This window comes from Trachypithecus francoisi, unplaced genomic scaffold, assembly GCF_009764315.1.
Source record: "Trachypithecus francoisi isolate TF-2019V2 unplaced genomic scaffold, Tfra_2.0 Lachesis_group12, whole genome shotgun sequence".
NCBI lineage: Eukaryota > Metazoa > Chordata > Mammalia > Primates > Cercopithecidae > Trachypithecus > Trachypithecus francoisi.
Genome location: NW_022681457.1, coordinates 26,804,368 through 26,825,705, shown reverse-complemented (window position 1 = coordinate 26,825,705; position 21,338 = coordinate 26,804,368). Strand labels below are relative to the sequence as shown.

The 21,338-nt window shown below is 42.7% G+C and overlaps 1 protein-coding gene across 5 annotated transcripts in view; it reads right to left on the bottom strand.

The window, feature by feature from the left end:
• AK4 (adenylate kinase 4) overlaps positions 1-21,338 on the bottom strand; it is an 88,924-nt gene that overhangs the window by 6,425 nt on the left and 61,161 nt on the right. For all 5 annotated transcript variants that reach the window (XM_033225167.1, XM_033225171.1, XM_033225169.1 and 2 more), the window contains 2 exons: positions 7,737-7,909; positions 1,202-1,320 (listed from right to left, as the gene is read on the bottom strand). In XM_033225167.1, the coding sequence (XP_033081058.1) occupies positions 1,202-1,320; positions 7,737-7,909 (292 nt within the window). The remainder of the gene's footprint in view (positions 1-1,201; positions 1,321-7,736; positions 7,910-21,338) is intronic.

Below are 21,338 nucleotides of genomic sequence, written 5' to 3'. Positions count from 1 at the left end.
ACCCTTATTACTTAATGAATCATGGAACACATGATTGCTTTATCATAATAATATGATAGGCCGGGCGCGGTGGCTCAAGCCTGTAATCCCAGCACTTTGGGAGGCCGAGACGGGCGGATCACGAGGTCAGGAGATCGAGACCATCCTGGCTAACACGGTGAAACCCCGTCTCTACTAAAAATACAAAAAAAACTAGCGGACGAGGTGGCGGGCGCCTGTAGTCCCAGCTACTGGGGAGGCTGAAGCAGGAGAATGGCGTAAACCCAGGAGGCAGAGCTTGCAGTGAGCTGAGATCCGGCCACTGCACTCCAGTCCGGGCGACAAAGCGAGACTCCGCCTCAAAAAATAATAAAATAATAATAATAATAATAATAATATGATCATAAAACTCTCATCTAAAGGTTTGCTAAATTTTCTGGGGACTACAAGGCCAGAAAGTGATTGTAACAGAGAGCATAAACTGCTGTTTTGAATGCACTCAGCATAGAGATTTGTTTGACTTGCATGTTATTTAAAAAATGTAAATATGTTGCCAATATGAAAATTGAGATTCCCCCCAAAACACACACACAGAAAGTCAGACTTCTGCTCTTCCTGAAAAACGGGAATCATTGGCCTGTGTGCCCTAGAATGCTAACTAGCTGGAGCAGCCACCCTGTCCAGTTCAACTGTCATTCAACTGCCTCGCTTGATACATCCCTCACCATGTTTGAGACTCATTTCCAATACCTGCCCTAGCCTCTGCAGCCATTTGAATTTTTAATCTCTGCTTTATGGTTTTAGCCTTTCTTTGTTAAACTCCCTACAGACACTTCAAGAAGGGACACACCAAAAGTCTCTTCTAATCTTCTATCCAAACCAGATATTTGTATGTGGGAGTATCAACATATGTGGGACCACTATCTCAGTCACTTAAAATTTTAAGAAAATGAAAATAAATCTCAATGTTGTTTTACATCCAGAACAGATAGAGATGATCAGGTTTGGGGTCCTTATGTTCTAACAGTTTCAGGATAAAAGTACAGAAACTTATCTTTCATGTACAGCTCCAGCATTTCATCTGACTTCTGGGAAGGTTTTGGGTCGTTAGTGTTTATCTGTCTTAAAGAAACACTACTCTGCCTCAGCCCAGTGTTCTTCCCAGCAGGCTCCACACCTTTCCAGTCTGTCCTTTGTCATGAAAATACCGAAGCACACTCACTTGTATAATTCAATGACTGGCTTTGCCACGTCTTTGTACTGTCTTAGCCTGGCAGCAACTGCTTCAGGTTTATCATCCTCCTGCTGGACTAATGGCTCACCAGTGACGTCATCAATACCCTACAAATACCAAAGAAAACAATTAATATAGACAGCAGCTGGGCCATTTCATAGGTAAAAACTTTTCTGTGCAAAACCGTGTATTCACCTTTGACTCCTACCACATGAAGAATTAGGCCTTGGTGACAGTGTTAATTGTAAGAGTAGTAGAAAAAGAAATAGCACATTTAACAGTATGTTAACCTTATTTCCTGGGAGCTGACATTAAATCTTTATTAACAGTTCAGATCTTTTCAAACATGTTCCAGTGCTGTTGATAAATGCTAATTTCAATTCAGCCTAAAATTCCATGCAACCTCCCCCAACAACAAACCTTTAGACAATCTCATCTTGGTTCTCTAAATATCCCTAAAACTACCTTGTCTTCTAAAATAAAGCCTGAGTTCTCAATGCAGAAAACAAAATCTCAAAAAACCAACTTGGCTTACCTGGAGCTTCTATGAAATTTCCCTTATTCAGGTTATTTTACTAGATCAAATAACGACATACACTGTAGGAACATACAAAAGGAAAAAAAAAACTGAAGTGACTGTATCCTCACCTAACTTATATTACTCAAAAGGGAAGCTGGTGTTGATTTGTTAAACCCTTTATTTTAGCTTTTCTTATGTGTTGCTGCTTTCTCAATGTAAAGTAAAAAATATACCTTAACTGCTAGTTCTGATTAATATAGGTTTTAGTTAGTTAGTTAGTTAGTTAGTTAGTTAGTTTTTAAGATGGAGTCTCACTCTGTTGTCCAGTCTGGAGTGCAATGGCTCTATCTCGGCTCACTGCAACCTCTGCCTCCTGGGTTCAAGTGATTCTCCTGACTCAGCCTCCCGAGTAGGTGGGATTACAGGCGCCTGCCACCATGCCCAGTTAATCTTTGTATTTTTAGTAGAGACAGGGTTTCACCACGTTGGTCAGGCTGGCCTTGAACTCCTGACCTGAGGTGATCCACCTGCCTCGGCCTCCCAAAGTGCTGGGATTACAGGCATGAGCCATTGTACCTGGCTGGTCTTATGTATTTGATTTGAAAATGTATATGATTTTCTGCAGTGTGTTTGTCTAATTATTTTGCTAGCTTTCTATTCTCCCCAAAAAAATCTCATGAAGCACATTATAATAAAGTTATAGCTGACATCATACATAGGGTTAAATATTGAACACACTATAAATTTGGGAAAAAAGGCAGGAACTCCCCACTCTCATCATATGTAACAACATTTATCAGTTGGGTGGGGCACAGTGGCTCATGCCTATAATCTCAGCACTTTGGGAGGCCAAGATGGGCAGATCACTTAAGGTCAGGAGTTCAAGACCAGTCTGGCCAACAAGGCAAAACCCCGTCTCTACTAAAAATACAATTAGTTGGGCGTGGTGGTGGGTGCCTGTAATCCCAGCTACTCAAGAGTCTGAGGCAGGAAAATCGTTTGAACCCAGGAGGCGGAGACTGCAGTGAAATCACGTCACTGCACTCCAGCCTGGGTGACAGAGTGAGATTCTGTCTCAAAAAAATTTTTTTTAATAAAAAAAAATGACATTTATTTTAGTGAAACTCTTAACCACAAAAATTAAGGAAAAGAGAAATAGAAGGCATGAATTAGAATATTTTTTTAAATGACATATTTAAAGGTGTATTAAAATAGGAATTATTAAATTACCCATGACAATCAGGGACAAACATTCTGAGAATGGAAAAATTATAATTAAAAAAAAAAAAAAAAACCTTGATTTTCAATTTGTTTTAATCTCCCCAGGAATCATAGCTCCTTACAAATTGCAGAATGGACACGTTTTGAATTTTGCCTCCCATGTCCATGACTATTACTCACCAGGGGAGATAGTCACAAGAAATAAATCTGTCAGAACGTAGGCCAGAACAGAACCGAGAGGCACAGGCAACTCAACCGGATAATCAGGAACTGGCTATAAATTTGAAATGCACTAAAATTCCATTACAGTTCAGGGCCTCGGGTATATGACTTATTCTTATGATTGATGAGTGAGCCATGTAATTATCACACGTGTATTCCATGGTTGTTAACCCAACATGACAGGAGAGATGGGGATGGGAGAAGGCTGTATATTACCTCTACTGCCACATTCTTTATTTTACTTACAGTCACAAGGCTCAGAAAGTTATTTCCAGAATTTCAGAGCATCAGCAAATACAACCCTGTTTCCAGAAAGCAAAATGATGCTAGAGCAATGGCGCCCCTCCTTCCCAGGGAACCCGGCCACCATTGACATAGGAGTTAAGAAGAAATCACTTAGGCAGCTAGTAAGGGGATGAAAGTCCTCAGTAAGGCTTTTTTCTTTAATGAAAAGCAACCCAAATCATTTTCTAACAAAGAGCAGCCTGTAAAGTGGAGCTGCAGACATAGACAAGCAAGCTGGGAGCTTGTACACGTGAGAATGCTGGCAGCAACAACCGACTAGACGTGTTCAAGATGGCGGCTCCATCTTCCCTTCTCTTTGTCAGCCCGTGTACAGTAAGAAGCAGACAAGAGGCGGCAGGCCAGGGACAGTTCATTGCATAATAAGATTAGGGTGGGGCCACCAGCCTTCCCTGAGCACTATATATACGTCGTGCCTGATCCAACCAATCTGTGAGCCCTTTGTAAATCAGACACCATCTCCTCACCCTGGACTATAAAATCCAGGGTTTCCACCACCAGCTGGTCTTTTCCACTTGGAGCGCACTCTGTCTCCAGAGAGACAGCCGTTTCTCTTTCTCTTCTCTTCTGCCTATTGTAAACCTCCACTCCTAAACTCCTTGTGTCCGTGTCCTAAATTTTCCTGGCGCCAGATGACGAACCCCAGGGTATATACCCCAGACAACACAGCCACTTCACCACAGCTGGTAGAGTTGATCTAGGTTAGCACTTTCACTAAGGTCTTCAAAAGCAGCATGGTAATTGCAGATGTTCTTTGAGAGAAACCCAGGCTTTGAAAAGCAACTCAGTGGTAAGGCTTTTCAAATTTTATGAGAATCTCTGCATCACTAGGTCTGGACAAAGCCAAAATGTAAAGCATCTGTGTTGGACTTCAGTGTTCCCATCTGTATTGTCAGAACTCCTTTTTTACTCCCACCCATTTTTCCCCCATCATAGCTTCTTGAGGCAGATACCAGGAAGGGATCTAATAAAATAATTACAGAACTTTTACCTTTTTTGGAGGTGGGAGGCCAGGTCACACTCTGTCGCCCAGGCTGAAGTGCAGTGGCACAATCACAGCTCACTACAGCCTTGACCTCCCAGGCCAATAGGCCTGGCCCATTATTACATTTTTAAAAGACTTCAAAAGGAGTGCTTAACTCAAGTGGAAAAGTCTCATTGGGACTTTACTGACACAATGGCACCCAGGAGTTGGGAAGCCATTCTTAGCCCCTTGAAGTAATTTTCTATAGTAATTACTGACTCCATCTATATTCAAGTGTAATGTTTCCAAAAAGATTAACCTAATAAGACACAATGCCATGTATTCCTCATTTGAATGATAACAAGTAATACTACCTACCACCCAAAACTGGAGTTCACTATTATAAAGACAACTCAATCTGTCTTTATCAGATAGTCTTTATCATAAAGATAAACCAGAGTCTTTATCAAAAAGAACAGTAATTATTTAAGTAAATTTGTCAAAATATCTGTATACATATACCTTTACACATGTCTAATTTGAGCTAACTGTATCAATGTTATACTTGGAGCCTTTTAAGGGTAATCTTTTTATTCCTTTAGCCTTCACTAGTCACTTAACCACCTGCCCACTCAGCACATCAACTATGATTCCTTTCCCTCATCCGGTTCCAGCCCAGGATACAGCCCTCGTGACTTTCTCCCTGATCTTATAAAGCTAGAGATCACACACTTAACACACACCAACAGATATATATATAAAGAGGTGTAGTCACTGTTTTACAAAAATGGGATCATTCTGCTGTTTGTACTTCTCATTGAAAAATACTTTCAGGGCCGTGCGCGGTGCCTCACACCTGTTATCCCAGCACTTTGGGAGGCCAAGGCAGGTAGATCACTTGAGGTCAGGGGTTCGAGACCAGTCTGGTCAGCATGGTGAAACCCCGTCTCTACTAAAAATACAAAAACTAGCCAGGCATGGTGGCATATGCCTGTAATCCCAGCTACTCAGGAGGCTGAGGCAGAAGAATCACTTGAACCCAGGAGGCAGAGGCTGCAATGAGCCGAGATCACACCACTGCACTCCAGCCTAGGTGATGGAGCAAGACTCCATCTCAAAAAAGAAAAGAAAAAAACTTTCAGAAGATTTCTCCATGTCAAAAAACTATAATGCTTACCTAGTAGAATGGCTGAAATCTAAAACACTGACTACACTAAATACTGGTGACAATGTGGAGAAATAGAAACATTTATTGCTGGTGGAAATGCAAAATCAAATAACCAGTTTGGAAGATAATTTGCCAGTTTCTCACAAAGCTAAATATATACTTACAATCCAGCAATTACACTCCTTGGTCTTTACTAAAAATAGGTGAAAACTTACATTTGCACAAAACTCTGCACATGAATATTTGGAGCAACTTTATTCATAAATGCCAAGACATGGAACCAAGATGTTCTTCAAAATTAATAAACTGTGGTACATCCATACAATGGAACATTATTCACTTACAAAAATAAATCAGCTACCAAGCCTCCAAAAAACACAGAATGTGTAATGCATACCACTAAGTGAAAGAAGCAAGTCTGACAAGCAGATATACTATATGATTCCAATGATATGACATATTATAGAAGGCAAAATTATAAGGACAGCAAAAAAGATCTGTAGTTTTCAGAAGTTTGGGGAAAATCAGCGAGGAATTAATAGGTAGGGCACAGGAGATATTATAAGACCATGAAGCGATTCTGTATAAGGCAGTAATGATGGACAAATGTCATGTCATTGTGCATTTGTCAAAATCCGGACTATAAAAGAGAAAATGAGAACGCCAATGCAAACTATGAATTTTAGTTAATAACTTTTCTATTATTAGTTTATTAACTGTAACAAATGTACCACACTAATGCAAAATGCTAATAATGGAGAAGCGTGGGTGAGGGAGGGGATTTTCCATTTAATTTTTATGTAAACCTAAAGCTTATCTAAAAATAAGGTGTATTAAGTTTTAAGTAGTGCTAATTCATTCTTTTTACTGACCATATTATATTCCAAGATGGTGTAAATATTCTCCAATTCATTTAACCATTCCCCTATAGATGAACATTCATTTGCTTTTTTGAGATTTTTTTGGTTTTGTTTTTTGGCCACTACAGCAACATTGAAACAAACATCAATGTATACATGACCTAATCTACTAATGCTTCCATTTCCACAGCTATTCTCCTAAAAGTAGCCTGAATTAAATATTTACTTAAAATTCTTAATGTACATTGCTATGTTGCTTTAAAAAGAGGCTAGAAAGGCCGGGCGCGGTGGCTCAAGCCTGTAATCCCAGCACTTTGGGAGGCCGAGACGGGCGGATCACGAGGTCAGGAGATCCAGACCATCCTGGCTAACACTGTGAAACCTCGTCTCTACTAAAAAATAGAAAAAAATAGCCGGGCGAGGTGGTGGGCGCCTGTAGTCCCAGCTACTCGGGAGGCTGAGGCAGGAGAATGGCGGTAAACCCGGGAGGCGGAGCTTGCAGTGAGCTGAGATCCGGCCACTGCACTCCAGGCCGGGCGACAGAGCGAGACTCCGTCTCAAAAAAAAAAAGAGGCTAGAAATACTTCAGCTAACAAAAATGAGAGTACTATTTTCCCCAGATCCCACCAGCAATAGACTTTATTTTTTAAATAAAATAAATATATAGGCCGGGCGCGGTGGCTCAAGCCTGTAATCCCAGCACTTTGGGAGGCCGAGACGGGCGGATCACGAGGTCAGGAGATCGAGACCATCCTGGCTAACACGGTGAAACCCCGTCTCTACTAAAAAATACAAAAAACTAGCCGGGCGAGGTGGCGGGCGTCTGTAGTCCCAGCTACTCGGGAGGCTGAGGCAGGAGAATGGCGTGAACCCGGGAGGCGGAGCTTGCAGTGAGCTGAGATCCGGCCACTGCACTCCAGCCCCGGCGACAGAGCAAGACTCCGTCTCAAAAAAAAAAAAAATAAATAAATAAATATATATATATATAATTATATACATTATTTACATATATTTATCAGTAATAAATATAAAATTAAAATTTTTCTATTTTGATTTTGCCAGTCTAATGGATCCAAAGTGATATCCTATTTAAATACTTAAATGTCCCTTCCTTGACTACTACATTTGAACATTCAAAAAATGTTTTTTAGTCATGTAGATTTATTCTTTTTTGAAAGGTCTACTCATATCCTTTTCTCCACTTTTCAATGAAAATTGTTTATCTTTTTCTTGTTGGGTTGTGAAAGCACTTTGTATATTCTTACATGTACATGAGGTGGATTGAAGTCCAGGTTATATACCCTTCCGCTAGGAGGGTGAATCCAACGGCGGCTGAGACGATCTTTAAGTGTTTCAAATGGAATGTTCAAACTGATCACTAGATCCACTTCACAGATTTTGTCCAGGGCTTCAGCTTGTCCTAATGTCCTAGGAAAACCTAAATGCCAAAAATAATACAAGTCAAATGCGCAAGATATTGCCCAATTCCAATTAGTTCTTGAAACCTTTTCAGTGACAGAATTAAATCTGCATACACCATTCTAAAAGGAGCTTTACACTATCTGGGTGATGGGATAATTTGCATCCCAAACCTTAGCACCACATAATAAATCCATGTCACAAACTTGCACATGTATCTTCTGAATCTAAAAGTTGAAATTATTTTTTAAAAAAGAGCTTTAACCAAGAACGTCTATCTCCATAAATGTAATATTAAAATAAAATATGCTATTCTACAACCTAGCTTCTGCATTTGGAAGACTCAAAGATTAAGGAATCACATGATAAAAATTTAAAATGCGCTAAACTAAAAATCACTAAACCAGTCCTGGCTCTAGTCCTTTCTCTGCTCTTAAGTACCTGTGTGACCGCAGGCAAGTTACATCACCTTCATTTCCACTTCTGTTAAAGAAGTGAAGGGAAAATATCATATCTTATATCCTAGCCGTTTGTGAGTAGGTTCTTAGGTTAGCAAAACTAACCACATACATTTATTTTAGAGTCTAAATCAGTGAAAGTATGATCCTCCACCCCGACCTTCACCTGAGTCTACACTTTAACCAAAGTGCGGGAATCTGATTAATAACATGGTGACTATCATAAATACTGTATTGTATACTTGAAATGTGCTGAGAGCTGATTTTAAGGACTCTCGCCATACACATAAGAAATCATACCTATATGAGGTGATGGATATGTTAATTATTAAATCTGACTGTGGTAATCATGTCACACTGTATGTATCAAAGCATCACGTTGTACACCTTAAATATATACACTTATCTGTCAAGTATACTGTGATAAAGCTGGAAAAAATTTTAAATTGTTTTAAGTCTATTTAAAATATTTTAAAGGGAACTAGAGTTTTTAAATCTATTGGGATACTGTAAAACTTATTCTTCCTACTTTTCTAAATGTGTGGAAATAACAAAATTAAAATTTGGGCTCATGGGCATCTCTTCCTTTTCTGATTTAAGTATAAGCTCTGGATGACCTCAGGAGTTAGGTCATATGACCCCAAATTACACTTTTCTTCAGAGACTGACCTCTTTAAATGTAACTCCAGGTTTGGCTCGGGTGGGGCTGCATAGTGGTAACTTTTTCCTAAATAAATCACTCCAGTTTATCTGCTCTGACAAAAATCTTGCTGGATCTAATATCACTTTTTAAAAAATGTCTTTATATCCTAATTAGGTAAAAGAACCAGGTGGATGAAGAGCTGAAAGTATAATAAAAGATGGAATATCCGGAAGAGAAACTTTAAATCCATTCAGATAAGAATACCAGCCCATCTCTACCCTTCCAAATTGGAAGTATCAAGATGACAACTTAAAAATGGGTATTCATGGCCCTGTAGCACTTACAATTCAAAGAACTCCTTTCCTTTTTTTTTTTTTTTTTTTTTTGAGACGGAGTCTTGCTCTGTCGCCGGGGCTGGAGTGCAGTGGCCGGATCTCAGCTCACTGCAAGCTCCGCCTCCCGGGTTCACGCCATTCTCCTGCCTCAGCCTCCCGAGTAGCTGGGACTACAGACGCCCGCCACCTCGCCCGGCTAGTTTTTTGTATTTTTTAGTAGAGACGGGGTTTCACAGTGTTCGCCAGGATGGTCTCGATCTCCTGACCTCGTGATCCGCCCGTCTCGGCCTCCCAAAGTGCTGGGATTACAGGCTTGAGCCACCGCGCCCGGCCAGAACTCCTTTCCTTACTGTAGAAAGTTGGTGGCTCAAACATGAATGTGCAGCACTGCATTGAAACCCCTAAGTCTGTGTGAATGCCAAGCTAATTTCTGAGTGCTCACTGAATTGAATGCGACAAAATCCACCCACACTACTGCTTCAGGTACCTATTGCTTGTAAACTCTCCAATATTCTCTCCAAAGCCTTCCTTACTGCCTGTGAGCCATCCACATAAAATCCCCCCTCAATGCTGTCAGGTTCTGCCTTTCCCTGGACAACCCACTCTTCACTAAAACGTCAAGATGACAATTGAAATAAAAAGTTGCCTGCAAGGCCAGGCACAGTTGCTCACTCCTGTAATCTCAACACTTCAGGAGGCCAAGGCAGTGGGATCACCTGAGGTCAGGAATTCAAGGCCGGCCTGGGCAATGTAGAGAGAACGCATCTCTACCAAAAATAAAAATTTAAAAAGTAGCTGTTACTAGTGATGCACACCTGTAGTCCCAGGTACTTGGGAAGCTGAGGTGGGAAGATCACTTGAGCCCACGGAGTTCAAGGCTGCAGTGAGCTACAATCACACTACTGCACTCCAGCCTGGGTGACAGAGTGAGATAGTAAGCTCCTGTCTCAAAAAAAAAGAATAAAAGAAAGAAAAGAAGACAGAGAAACAGAGAGAAAGAGAAAGAAAGAGAAAAGGAAAGAAAGGTACCTACAGCCCAAACAACCTCAAGATCATCTATAAACTCTTTCCCCCCAAACCTCTGCTGCATCAATGAAAAGTATTTTCTAAAGCAGTGGCTTCCAAAGCTATCTTCATTGGAGTACAGAAAGAAAATATTTGAACCTTGGGGAAGGGGGAGGCTTGTTCTTTTAAAAGAATGTCGTATTAGTGGACGGGCATGATGGCTCATGCCTGTAATCCCAGCCCTTTGGGAAGCCCAGGATGGTGGATCACTTGAGGCCAGGAGTTTGAGACCAGCCTGGTCAACATGGCAAAACTGCATGTCTACTAAAAATACAAAAATCAGCCGGGCGTGGTGGCACATGCCTGTAATCCCAGCCACTAGGGAGGTTGGGGCACGAGAATTGCTTGAACCTGGGAGGCAGAAGTAGCAGTGAGCTGAGTTCGTACCACTGCACTCCAGCCTGGGTGACAGAGTAAAGACTGTCGGGGAGGAAAAAAAAAACGTATCACATTAGTGAAATTGCATGGGTAAATACTTGATACATAATTATCCATATATTGAAGATGTAAATTCAACATTTTGACTGATAAATGTAAACAAAGAATTTTAGAGATCCCTCTTGTAAAGACCTGAAATCTTAGCGACAGTCCCTGCCTTGTGTTCTAGCATCTGTGACCTTGACAAGAAAAGTCTTTATATCCTTTAGATAGAGGTTGAGAGCTTGGGGTGTGGTAGGGAGTTGGGGTGGGGGCTGGCGGGCGGTAACCACTAGAAAAGAATAGGAAGCTCTGAAAGATAAAGTAACATTAGTTCCTCCAACAAATAAAAACTCAAATCTTATTGGCTAGTTTCCTTGTCTAATGAGGGTACAAGCCAGTCTGCTCAGCTGAGCTCTGGAGCCCTCTGGAGGAGTAAAATGCAAAGTGTACAAGACAGGTTGAACTCAGCAAGACAAATTTCAAAAACATGTTGGATAGCACCTGCTACCTACTGGACTCTCACATTCAGACCTGCTAATGACCACAGATGATAATGAATTTCCAGTGGTTTAGACTACAAGCAACAGGTACCTGAAGCTGGTTTAGAAGGAACAACTATAGAAATAAACCATTCCACAACTTCAAGCATTCTCCATTTGATGAGACACATCAAAATCATCAAGGAACACTCAAAAGAAAAAATCAGGGCCGAGTGCGGTGGCTCAGGCCTGTAATCCCAGCACTTTGGGAGGCCAAGGCAGATGGATGACCTGAGGTCAAGAGATCAAGACCATCCTGGCCAACTTGGTGAAACCCCGTCTCTACTAAAAATACAAAACTTAGCCAGGCATGGGCAGGCACCTGTAATCCCAGCTAATCAGGAGGCTAAGGCAGGAGAATCACTGAAACCCGGGAGGCGGAGGTTGCAATGAGCCGAGATCGCGCCACTGCACTCCAGCCTGGTGACAGAGCAAGACTCTGCCTCAAAAAGAAAAGAAAAGAAAAAAATCAGTGATGATGGATGCTCAGATCCTGTGCCAGACTTCCTAGAGTAGAACATCTAGGAGTGAGAGCAGGACTTGGGTATTTCTAATATTTACCCCTGATTCATGACAAACCACCAAACTTCTCAGTGACAGCAACAGTGCAAGTATAATGCTAAACACTCATCCGCCCCATTTTTCTGTCAGGCTTAACTCTACTTCTAAGCAGGTAACAAACCACTTTGAAGAACAAGTTGCCTCTATCTCATTTCATCAGAAGACAGCTGGGAAGGAAAGTCCCAAACACATGCAAATCTTTCCAGATTTACGAAGTCCCTAACTTAGTCACCTGTTTGAGCAGTTCTTCTCCAGAGGTGCTCATGTACTTGTCCAGTGTCTTACCTCTAAGGAAAGTGGTGGCAGGGGAGCAAGCATGGTATATTAGTAAGAACAATGTACCAGACATAAGTCAAAGATCTGGGTGCCACTCACTATTTCAAAAGTGAGGAGAAGCAGCCTTAAGGCAGACACTCTTAGGACTCAATATAACACATTAGGTATAAGCACACGCTTTGAAAACAGACACACCTGGATTTAATCCTTAGATTTAACTCTACCTGGAATCAGACATACCTGGATTTAATCCCTGGCCTTTACCTAGCCGTAACTATGAGAACTTTGGCAAGTTTCATACACTCTCGGATCCTTAGTTTCCTCAGATATGAAAAAAGGGGCAGGGCACAGTGGCTCATGCCTGTAATCCTAGCACTCTGGGACGTCAAGAAGGATGGATCTCTTGAGGTCAGGAGTTCAAGACCAGCCTGGCCAATATGGCGAAACCCCATCTCTACTAAAAATACAAAAATAAGCCAGGCATGGTGGCCCACGCCTGTAATCCCAGCTACTCAGGAGGCTGAGGCAAGAGAATCGCTTGAACCCGGAGGTAGAGGTTGTAGTGAGCTGAGATCATGTCACTACACTCCAGCCTGGGCGACAGAAAGGGACTCCATCTCAAAACAAACAAAACACCACCACCACAAAAAAAAAGGGGGGCACATTAATTTGCTAGGGCTACCACAGACTGGGTGGCTTAAACAATCCTGGAGGCTGTTAAGTCCAAGACCAAAGTATCAGCAGGGTTTGTTCCTTCAGAGGCCTCTAGTGATTCATAGATGGCTGTCTCTCCTGCTGCCTTCACATGGTCTTCACTCTATGTATCCATGTCCAAATGTCCTTTTCTTATAAGGACACCAGTCAGATTGGATTGGGGCCCACTCTAATGGCCTCATTTTAACTTAATCACCTCTTTACAGATCTTATCTCTAAATATAGTCACAATCTGAGGTATTGCGGGGGCTGGGGGGGGGCCGTTAGGGCTTCAACACAGCAATTCGGGGTCAGAGGACACATCCACAACTCAGCCCATGACAAAGGGTAATGCCTACTGCACAGTGCAGTTTGAGGATTAAAAGTGACAATCCCTGCCGGGCGCGGTGGCTCATGCCTGTAATCCCAGCACTTTAGGAGGCCGAGACAGGCGGATCACGAGGTCAGAAGATCGAGACCATCCTGGCTAACACGGTGAAACCACGTCTCTGCTAAAAAATACAAAAAAAAAACTAGCCGGGCGAGGTGGCAGGCGCCTGTAGTCCCAGCTACTCGGGAGGCTGAGGCAGGAGAATGGCGTAAACCTGGGAGGTGGAGCTTGCAGTGAGCCGAGATCTGGCCACTGCACTCCAGCCCGGGCGACAGAGCAAGACTCCGTCTCAAAAAAAAAGAAGAAGAAAAAAAAAAAAAAAAACGGTGACAATCCCCGTTAAATGTATAAGATGCAAAGTGCTGGGCACGTGGAGAGTGTTCTGGTTAATAAACAGTCGCCGCTGCTTTTGCTAGAGCTCACCTAGAAGCGCAGCTCATTTCCCAATCCAATACAAAAGCAGCAGCAGGAAAGAAAGGCCCTCATCCACCCACATTTAATTTCCCACATTTAATTCCTTTTCTGGGTTTTTTCGAAGAGTTTGGGGAGTCCCTGGTGCTCTCTGTGGCAGTTACAGCTCGGCACAGGTAGTCATTAGTCATAGGGAGCTCAACCCCAGCACAGCACAGAACCTGGGCACAACACAGCCACTACTTCCATTAGCCTCCTTCCCTTGGTTTCTCAGTTTGCCCCTTTCATCACCTACCTGACTCTTTAATAGTAAAGCTCCTTAATCTACTTTCCTGATCCGGTTCAACACCTTATCATGGTGGGGTTTCATTTGGGTTACAGATGGATACATTCAACACAAAGACTGACTCTTAAGCTGTTGACAGTACAACAGCTTAAGTACTCACTTAGTACTCACTCTTAAGCTGTTGATGTACCTTGAGGCAGCAACATGGCACAACTTCTAAGGAACTAGTGCACGTGCAGGCTGTGTTAACTGTAAATAAGGATCCAAATCATGAAAAGTGGCAGCTTTGTGGTATTTTCTGTAGTGAGTGCCCTTTTCTAGAAGCATTCACAAAGGCAAGACAACTATGCCTTCGAAGGAGCTGGACTACATGGCTTCCAAGTCTGCAGCTCAAGCAAAGAAAGCCTTTATGCTTCACATATACGAAACTGTTCACAAAGCATTTCTATAAATTTACTTATCTCTTATTCTTCTCATTAACCCTATGAGGTGGACAGAGAAGTTATTACCCTCAGTTTAATTAAGTTTGGATTCAGTGAAAGCCAACAGCACAATGCATATATGACATCAGGTGTTTAGATTTCTGCTGAAGTGCTCTCTCTTTCTATCCAACGATGCTGCTGTATCAGGCATATAAAAAGTAATTGTTAAAAAGAACCCTCCAGCCTGGGCAACATAGTGAGACCTCATCTCTACAAAAACTACAAAAATTAGGTGGGCATGGTGGTGCCCATCTGTAGTCCCAGCTACTTGGGAGGCTGAGGTAGGAGGATCGCTTAAGCCCAGCAAGTCGAGGCTACAGTGAGCTGTGATTGTGCCACTGTACTACAGCCTAGGTGACAGGCCAAGATCCTGTCTCAAAAAAAAAGTTGGAGGGAGGATCCTAGGCTGAGCACAGTGGCTCATCCCAGCACTTTGGGAGGCTAAGGTGGGAACATCACTTGAGCCCAGGAGGCAGAGGGTGCAGTGCACTGAGATTGTGCCTACAATGTTACCCCATCTATCTTTCTTCTACCTACCTAAAGAGCAGAGTATCGGCCGGGCGCGGTGGCTCAAGCCTGTAATCCCAGCACTTTGGGAGGCCGAGACGGGCGGATCACGAGGTCAGGAGATCGAGACCATCCTGGCTAACACGGTGAAACCCCATCTCTACTAAAAAATCCAAAAAACTAGCCGGGCGAGGTGGCGGGCGCATGTAGTCCCAGCTACTCGGGAGGCTGAGGCAGGAAAATAGCGTGAACCCGGGAGGCGGAGCTTGCAGTGAGCTGAGATCTGGCCACTGCACTCCAGCCTGGGCGACAGAGCAAGACTCCGTCTCAAAAAAAAAAAAAAAAAAAAAAAAAAAAAAAAAAGCAGAGTATCACGGTGGCATCCTTATCATCACAGTTACCACTTGTAGAGCATCCCTGATGTGCCAGATATATTACATGCAGAAGAAAAGCCAAAATTGTACAGGCTTGCAAAGGCCTACCCATCTGGGCCCCTGCCCTGCCACCTCTCTCACCTCATTTCTCTGTCCATGTTTCCATGCCAGCCATACTGGCGTCCTTGCAGCTCTCAAGCAGGCAAGCATGTGCCCACCTTGGACATTCACAGTTCATGTCCCCTCCACTTTTGCTCCAGACTCCCACGTATATCCTCAGCTCCTCCACATCTTGGCTCCAGTGGTGCCTTGTCAAGACTTCTCTAACTGCACTCTACCACATGCCAACAATCCTATTCACCCTTTATTTTCCTTTTGTTTTCCTTCAGAGTATATATCACCATTTGCCATATATGATTTACTTTATAAGTGTTTCTATTCCCACCAGAAGTAAGCTAAATTAGAGTAGAACATTTTAAGTTATTGTTTACTGCTATATTCTTAGTGCTGTAAGAGTACTTTGCACACAGTAGGTGCCGAATAAAAATATTTGTTGAATGAGCATATATTATCTCAAAAGTCACAATAATTCTGTCAGGTAGGCCTTACCCCCATTTGAAAACTGTAAAAACCAAGGCTGGGAAAAGTGAAATGACTTGCTCAAGATCACATGATAAGTGATGAACCTAGATTTAAATCAAGTGCTATTTGTCTCTACAATCACATGCCATGTACCACACCATGCGGTCTTCCTCCTGAACAGAAAACGGCAGACTGTGAGAAGCAAATTCTCAGACAGGGAGAAATGCCTGATCCTGATGTCTGTGATGGGCAGCTTACAAAACGACTTGAGGAATCCAAATCTTGTATGGCTTCAGGAACCGCCTGATCCAGCACTGCACGTACAGATGATTTTCTTCCCATATACACACAACAAATGTTCTGCACCTTGCTTTTTCTCTTTCGAGATTTTTTTCTGCATAATACATATTACTGTCTCATTCTCTTCTGCAGAGACAGGGTCTTGGTTTGTTCGCTGGGCTGGTCTTGAACTCCTGGCCTCAAGCAATCCTGTTGCCTCAGCTTCCCAAAGTGCTGGGAATCATTCTCTTTAATAACTGCAGACTACAGCATGGTTTGGATAAAGCATAATTTAACCAATCCCCTAATGATGGACATCCAAGTTGTTTCCAGTCAAACTGCAATGAGCATCTTTGCACATGACCTGAAACACATGACTAAGGAAAAGTTGCTTCACAGTTAGGAATATGGATCCAGAGGCAAGCTGCCTATGTTTGAGGTCCAGCTAAGCCCCTTACTTGTGACCCTGGTTACTTTACTTCTCTATGCCTATGAAAATAATAATACCTAATTCATAAAGTCATTATGAGAAATAAGTAAATTACTATATGTAAATTCCAGAATACTGGCTGGCTCAGGATAAACTGCATGGCAGGGGGCGGGCAGTACTTGGAAAAAATGAAGGCAATGTGGGACTGGAGGTAAAAAGACAAACGGCAGCTTTGAGAACAAGAAAGACATGAAGGATAAAGATAGATTTGAGCTTTCAGAAAAGGATGAAAGACACACTAGGAGACAGAATAATAATACCACCACCACCATCACCCAACATGAGATTTTCACATAGGAGAAAGTTCTCGGTAACAGAAAAGACAAGAAAGAAAGTAGCATCCTAAGGGGAAATCTAGGTTCTCTCTATTACAGAAAGTGGAGACTTCTGCAAATAGCATGGGTATGTGGCGAGGAGGGTGGGGGAAACTCTCAGGAAAAAGGATTCCAGAGGGTAAGGTGAGGAGGGGAATCAATAACAGAGAAACCGAAACAGATATAAAAGAAAGGAGAATAAGAGGATGGCTTACCTCCCTCTCAGAAATGAAAGGCAGAGTTGGAAGTGACTGGCCTCAAAAAGTGCCATTTTCAGGGCAAGTGTGGTGAACTAGACCCAGCAGTGGTCACAAAGACCCTGGGGATAGGCTAAGGCTGCCTCCAAAGTTTGGGGTGCTATGTCACAGGTGTGGGTGTCACAGGTCCTGAAGAGGGGCTCTCTCTCACTCTGGTTAGACATAAGGACAAGGGCTCTACAAAGTGAGTAGCAGTATTTATTCATCTACAAGACTTTTAAAATATGGATACTCAGCCGAGAAGAATGACTAACACCTACAGTCCCAGCATTTTGGGAGGATTTCACTTGAGCCCAGGATTTTGGGACCAGCCTGGGCAATGAAGTGAGATCCTGTCTCTAAAAAATAATTTAAAATTAGCCAGGCATGGTGGTGCGTGTCTTTAGTCCCAGCTACTCAGGAGGCTGAGGCAGGAGGATCACTTGAGTCCATGGGGGCGAGGCTGCAGTGAGCCATGTTCACGCCACTGCACTCCAGCCTGGGTGACTGAGCAAGACTCTATCTTAAAAAAGAAAAAAGAAAAGCATACTTTTCAGCCACAGATCCTAACTTTAAGGCTTCAGAGCGTACAATATGAAATGGTGCCTTAAATGGTGGATTCTATAAAGTAGCCTGGGAGCTTCAGCATTCTTTAAATTGATCTACATCCATGTCACAAGCCTGAACAAATCAAAGCAATTCAGGTGTAATTCTCACACCAATCAGCTGCCAAGAACAGAATATCAGATAAGGTACAGTCAGACCAGCACATTTTAAAGCATTTTTAGCTGAGGATCATTATCCAGCCAGTAAGATCCCTTGTGGGCAGGGATCACTGACCAAGCGGAGTAGAATGCACACTCAAATTCTGTCAACAGGTGGCAGCATTTATAATTTTTCCATTTAGAGAGAATTACAAATTGAAGTATGCTTTTACATTTACTAAAAGTAACACTCCAAGAAAGGCTTTCTAAATGACTGACTAGCGTTATTCTAGGTTCCTTAATTAGCCTATTCCAAATGTGAATATATTCCATTAATTGTTGAAGAAGTAGAAATGCCAATAGCTAACGTAAAATAAAGATCATGTTTAAGCATAGACTGCTTGCTTTCCTCCTGTTAACTCCTCAGAGGGGACTGTTCCACTGCATGTTTCCACACCAGACTATCCCTATTCCTCACCCCCTAACCAAGCCTAGAAAAGCTGCTCACTCTTTTCATTCAAACAGCCAATCCAGACTGAAAGCTGAAATTTTATATTTTTAAATTTCTTCCAGAATCTGTCTTGTTATATCACTAATTGTGACATCTACAGGTTGTTTTTTTAAAGACCCCCCAAGATATATACTAAGTGCAGTGAGATACCATTAAATTCCTGACTGGTATTGCGTTCCCAGCAGTGCTGGCCACTGGGCCTTGGCACCTGCTCCTCCCAGCCATGCCAAGAGCCCAAGGAAGGGCAGCTGAAGCAGGAGGTGCCGCAGCAACAAGCTGAGGCAGTGGTGGGGAAGAGAAAGTAGGACACTTCTGTTTTTCTAATTTGGAGTGCATTCACTCTGCAGGAAGGGTGCAGAGCCAGAGTCCACCACCACATTCCCAGGCAGCAAAGCAAGCCCTCTGCCTGATGGAAATGAAAGGGCAGTTCGGAAGGGCAACTTCCAACGTCCGCCTGGGGTTGGCAGCTTGTGAAAAGGCTGTGCGACATCAGCCCCCTTCCTACCTCCATTAAGATCTGGAGCTAACATAGTTGCTTCAGACCACCGATCTCTTCCCAGTTGTTGAGTAAGTAAGAACCAAGTTACAAAGGCAAGCCATTGTTCATGACAATCAATCACTGAATGATTAGCTTAAAGTCAAAAGCAGGTGGTTGGTTATTCTTCCACAGCCTTCCCTAGCCCAGGATTTCAAATCATTCACGAACTGCAAGCCTTAGTAGCAAATTAATCACCACCAAAACCTGCTTCATAAAGGCCTTTTCTCTCTCCTATCTTATACTTTCCTTATCTGTTTACACAATGTTTACTTGTATATTTGTATCAAAGACCTCCAGATTCCATGTCATCCAGTTATTATTAAAAGATGGTGAAAAGCAGCAGCAGCTGTCCTACTATTAAAAAGTCAAAAAACAACAAATGCCAGCAAGTTTGCAGAGAAACAGGAACACTTATACACTGCTAGTGGGAATGTAAATTAGTTCAGTCACTGTGGAAAGCAGTGGAGATTTCCCAAAGAACTTACAACTACCAGCACAACCATTATTGGGTATATATCCAAAGAAAAATAAATTGTCCTACCAAAAAGACACATGTACTTGTATGTTCATAACAGTACTATTCACCATAGCAAAAACATGGAATCAACAGAGATGCCCATCAGTGGTGGACTGGATAAAGAAAATGTGGTATATATACACCATGGAATACTACACAGCCATAAGAAGAATGAGATCATGTCCTCTGTAGCAACATGGATGCAGCTGAAGGCCATTAGCCTAAGAGAACTAGCACAGGACCAGAAAACCAAATACCATGTGTTCTCACTTATAAGGGGTAGCTAACTGAATACACATGGACACAAAGATGGGCACAACAGACAACAGGGACCGCCTGAACCAGGACCGGGGTGGAGAGGTTGGAAAGCTACCTGTCAGGTACTATGCTACCTTGGTGACAGGATCATCCGTACACGAAATTTACCCATGTAGCCGGGCGCGGTGGCTCACGCCTATAATCCCAGCACTTTGGGAGGCTGAGGCGGGCAGATCACGAGGTCAGGAGATCGAGACCATCCTGGCTAACATGGTGAAACCCCATCTCTACCACCAACATAAAAAAATTAGCCGGGTGTGGTGGCAGGGGCCTGTAGTTCATGTAACAAACCTGCACAAGTATCCCCTAAACCTAAAATGAAAGTAGAAGTAAAAAAAAAAAAAAAAAAAAAAAAAAGAAAGAAAACAAAAGCAGCAGCTGTGCTCCAGATGTTGGCAACTGAAGTTTATGCTCTCTCCTATCACTCTGTGAGCCCCATACTCCCCACCGTGCTGAGAGCTCTAAGAACCCACTTTCTGCTCATGGAAGCTTCCTGGGACACTAGTTATAGATCCCAGGGTTTCACCTCAGGAAGCTTATAAGTTAATAGAAAAAGACCCCCAAAGCTGAGGTGGGAGGATTCCTTGAGCCCAAGGGACTGAGGATGCAGTGAGCTGTGATTGTGCCACTGCACTCCAGCCTGGGTGACAGGGCAAGATAGAGGCAGGAAAGGAGGTAAGGAGGAAGGGAGGAGGAAGGAAAAGAAAGAAAGAAAAAAAGACTTTAAAAACCTAGATATGCTACAATCACTACTTGGTGATCCACTGATAAACAGAAGATAAGTACTCCAGAAAATTTGGTTTTAAACCACAAGTGTGCATCTTCAAAGACGCTTAGGGAAATAAAAGATGAATTCCTTTCAGGTAGGAATTCTTGGGGAAATTCCCAAATGGCTTCACTGAGATCCTCTGGGATCATCGCAATGATTTTTCCTGAATAAAGACACAGATAAAACTGTTACCTTATAACCCTCATTCTTAAATAAGTTATACTAAAATCACTGAGCCCTTTCCCCATAAGGGCAAATGCATATTCCACTGAGGAAGGAGCTGTCATCTGTAAACCCCTTGTTTAAAGGCTTTTCCGTTTAAGAATTCTGCATGGTTTGTTTGTTGTGTTTTGTTTTGTTTGAGACAGGGTCTCAAATGGAGGGCAGTGATGCGATCATAGCTTACTGCAACCTCTAACTCCTGGGCTCCGGGTTCCTCTTGCCTCAGCCACCCCCCACCCAAGTAGCTGGACTACAAGCAAACATCACCACACCTGGATTTTGTGTGTGTATGTGGGCGTGCGCACACGTGCATGCAGATGGGGTCTGGCTTTGTTAACCAGGCTGGACTCAAGCGATTCTCCTCTTTGGCCTCCCAAAGTGCTAGGATTATAGGCATGAGCCACTGCGTCTGGCCTGCTTGCTTGTTCTTTGAATATAAGTCCCCATATACAAATTAGGGGAAAACTGGTCCCACTGTATTTCAATTAAGACTAAAGAAATTTGTAAATGATTTCACCATAGGCCCA